Source organism: Gopherus evgoodei, unplaced genomic scaffold (genome assembly GCF_007399415.2).
Source record: "Gopherus evgoodei ecotype Sinaloan lineage unplaced genomic scaffold, rGopEvg1_v1.p scaffold_46_arrow_ctg1, whole genome shotgun sequence".
NCBI classification, from domain to species: Eukaryota; Metazoa; Chordata; order Testudines; family Testudinidae; genus Gopherus; species Gopherus evgoodei.
Genome location: NW_022060067.1, coordinates 1,353,329 through 1,357,433, shown reverse-complemented (window position 1 = coordinate 1,357,433; position 4,105 = coordinate 1,353,329). Strand labels below are relative to the sequence as shown.

General features: G+C 41.8%; 1 protein-coding gene across 1 annotated transcript; it reads left to right on the top strand.

Annotated features, from left to right (window-relative positions):
- The first annotated feature begins 294 nt into the window (after positions 1 to 294).
- On the top strand, positions 295 to 1,266 carry LOC115642827 (olfactory receptor 2AP1-like). Its single transcript, XM_030546523.1, has one exon. It carries the CDS (start codon positions 295 to 297, stop codon positions 1,264 to 1,266), a length of 972 nt encoding a protein of 323 aa, XP_030402383.1.
- The last annotated feature ends 2,839 nt before the right edge of the window (positions 1,267 to 4,105 follow it).

Below are 4,105 nucleotides of genomic sequence, written 5' to 3'. Positions count from 1 at the left end.
GAATCTGACCTGTCGTATCAATATTCGGCTACCAGAGAAATGGACTGTTGCGTTAGTCATTGCTCTGATATGGGAGAGGGTGTTCTGCTGGATACAAAAGAACTGTTCTCGAACTGAGACTCCTTACACTTTGACTGAAGTCAACATTTAGCCTTAAAATTTCAGCTGGTAGCCAGGAGAAGGTGGAGAGTTTCTGAATATTTGTGGAATTAATTCAAAAGATTGATTACCTTTCAGCTCTATGTTCTTCTAATTCAGATGTACAGTTTGCTCTCTTCTTCCTAGACTCAAGCCATGGCAGACAGAAACCAGAGAAACGAAACAGCTGTCACAGAATTTATCCTCCTGGGATTTGGGGATCTCCCTGACCTGCAAATTCTTCTCTTCCTGATGTTCCTAGTGATCTACATGGCAACCGTGGCCGGGAACATGCTCATCACTGCACTAATTGTGGCTGATCACCACCTTCACACCCCTATGTATTTCTTCCTGGGGAACTTGTCCTGCTTGGAGACCTGCTACACTTCCACCATCCTGCCCAGGGTGCTGGTCAGTCTCCCGACTGGGGACAAAACCATCTCATTCAATGGCTGTTTCTCACAACTGTATTTCTTTTCTGCTCTGGTAGGTACAGAATGCTATCTCCTAGCAGCGATGTCTTATGATAGGTATTTAGCGATATGTAAACCCCTGCACTATTCAACTGTTATGAATAGTAGGTTTTGCCTCCAGTTGGCTGCTGGGTCATGGTTAAATGCTTGTTTGGCTATTACAATCTTTGTCTTATTCCTATCACAGTTAACATTCTGTGGCCTAAATGAAATTGACCATTTCTATTGTGATCCCATCCCACTGATGGAACTGTCCTGCAGTGACACACACCTGAGCATATTGATGGATTTCATACTAGCCTGTGTATTCACCTTACCTCCATTCCTACTAACCCTGACGTCCTACGTGTTTATCCTTGCGAACATCCTGGGAATCCCTTCCACCACTGGGAGACAAAAGGCCTTTTCCACCTGCTCCTCTCACCTCACTGTGGTGACAATATTCTATGGAACTATGATGATTTTCTACATGCTACCGAAACACGATACACTCAGAGATCTGAAGAAAGTGCTCTCTCTTTGCTTCACGGTCCTAACTCCCCTGGTAAATCCCCTCATCTACAGCCTGAGAAACAGAGAGGTCAAGGAAGCCTTAAGCAAAACAGTCAGTAAATGTGGCTTTCACAAAAAACATGCAGAGATTCTGACACAATAAAATGGCCTGAGCTTTTGAAAGCTGCCTGGGTGATTGAAGCAATGAGCCTGTGATGCACTGTACCTCACAGTAGCCCCCTGTAACTCCCATATTCATCTTTTGTATATAGTTGTGCTATTTCATAAAAAATGTCTTGTAACGTATCATATGTAAGGTCATGATCTGTTGAAACTCATTCTTCTGTTAAATTATGCATATAGTCATTGTATATACATCATTATCAAATTTTGTTATATGGTTGTTATTGAAATATATTAAGAGCCTGGGTGTCAGACACTGTTAGTTCTCCAGTGACAACATAGGAGGTGACCCACACCCAAGCGGGTGTTAAACCAATATCACCAACCATTGAGCAGCAGGGGAATTGTATACAAGAAATTCACAATTCTGTAAGACAGTTGTGCAAGCACCACACAATGGGAATTGCTGAACTCTATGACTCAGCAAGGCTCAGCAGGACATGTCTGGGCCAGCATTTTTCCAGGGACATGAATTGAGAGTATAAAATAAGGGACAGTGGCCTCATGAGACCACCTCTCTCCTCCCCCACCTATTCTGGAGGCAATAAGAATTCTGCAAAGACAAAGACTTTGAACTGGGGAGGTTGGTCCTAGGCTGGGAAGGGAATTCAGTCTGTGTATAGAGAACTGTAACCTGGCTAGAAAACAAAGAAAGAAGAAGTGGGACTGCTAAACACTGAGGATGGAATGGAAGTTAAGGATAATCTAGGCATAGCCCAGTATCTAAACAAATACTTTGCCTCAGTCTTTAATGAGGCTAATGAGGAGCTTAGGGAGCTTAGGAATAACGGTAGGATGACAAATGGGAATGAGGATATGGAGGTGGATATTACCACATCTGAGGTAGAAGCCAAACTTGAACAGCTTAATGGGACAAAATTGGAGGGCCCAGATAATCTTCATCCAAGAATAATAAAGGAACTGGTGCATGAAATTGCAAACCCACTAGCAAGAATTTTTAATGAATCAGTAAACTCAGGGGTTGTACCGTACGACTGGAGAATTGCTAACATAGTTCCTATTTTTAAGAAAGGGAAAAAAGGTGATCTGAGTAACTATAGGCCTGTTAGTTTGACATCTGTAGTATATAAGACCTTGGAAATAAAATTGAAGGAGAAAGTAGTTAAGGACATTGAGGTCAATGGTAATTGGGACACAATACAACATGGTTTTACTAAAGGTAGATCGTGCCAAACCAACCTGATCTCCTTCTTTGAGAAGGTGACAGATTATTTAGACAAAGGAAACTCAGTGGATCCAATTTACCTCGATTTCAGTAAGGCATTTGACACGGTTACACATGGGGAATTTTTAGTCAAATTGGAAAAGATGGGGATCAATATGAAAATTGAAAGGTGGATAAGGAACTGGTTAAAGGGGAGACTCCAACAGGTCGTACTGAAGGGTGAACTATCAGGCTGGAAGGAGGTTACTAGTGGAGTTCCTCAAGGATCAGTTTTGGGACCAATCTTATTTAACCTTTTTATTACTGACCTTGGCACAAAGAGCAGGAATGTGCTAATAAAGTTTGTGGATGACACAAAGCTGGGGGGTATTGCTAACACGGAGAAGGACCGGGATATCATACAGGAAGATCTGGATGACCTTGTAAACTGAAGTAATAGTAATACGATTAAATTTAATAGCAAAAAGTGCAAGGTCATGCTTAGGGATTAATAACAAGAATTTTAGTTATAAACTGGGGACACATCAATTGGAAGTAACAGAGGAGGAGGAGGACCTCGGAGTATTGGTAGATCACAGGATCACTATGAGCCACCAATATGATATAGACATTAAAAAAGCTAATGCGGTTTTAGGATGCCTCAGCACAGGTATTTCCAGCAAAGATAAGGAGGTATTAGTACCGTTATTAAAGGCACTGGTGAGACCTCATCTGGAATAAGAAGGATGAATTCAAACTGGAATAGATACAGGGAAGGGCTACTAGGATGATCCGAGGAATGGAAAACCTGTTTTATGAATGGAGACTCAAATAATTTGGCTTGTTTAGCCTAACCAAAAGAAGGTTGAGGGGGTATATGATTGTTCTTTATAAATATATCAGAGAGATAAACATTAGGGAGGGAGAAGAATTATTTAAGCTTAGTACCAATGTGGAAACAAGAACAAATGGATATAAACAGCACACTAGGAAGTTTAGATTTGAAATTAGATGAAGGTTTCTAAACATTAGAGGAGTGAAGTGCTGGAACAGCCTTCCAAAGGGAGTAGTAGGGGAAAAAAACATATCTGGCTTTAAGGCTAAACTTGATAAGTTTATGGAGGGGATGGTATGATGGGATAGCCTAATTTTGGCAATTAATTTGGCAATTGATCTTTGATTATCAACAGGTAAGTATGCCTAGTGGTCTGTGATGGGATGTTGCATGGGATGGGATCTGAGTTATTACAGAGAATTCTTTCCTTGGTGCTGGCTGGTGAGTCTTGCCCACATGTTCAGGGTTTAACTCATTGCCATATTAGGGGTTGGGAAGGAATTTTCCTCCAGGGCAGATTGGCAGAGGCCCTAGAGGTTTTTTGCCTTCCTCTGCAGCATGGGGCACGGGTCACTTGCTGGAGGATTCTCTGCAGCTTGAGGTCTTCAAACCACAATTTGAGGACTTCAATAACTCAGACATAGCTTAGGGGTTTGTTACAGGAGTGAGTGGATGAGATTCTGTGGCCTGCATCGTGCAGGATGTCAGACTAGATGATCATAATGGTCCCTTTTGACCTTAACATCTAGGAGTCTATGAGTCTACATAGAGTGCTTCCACAGACATGCACAGGCTGAAATTTTGAACAAACAGCATCAT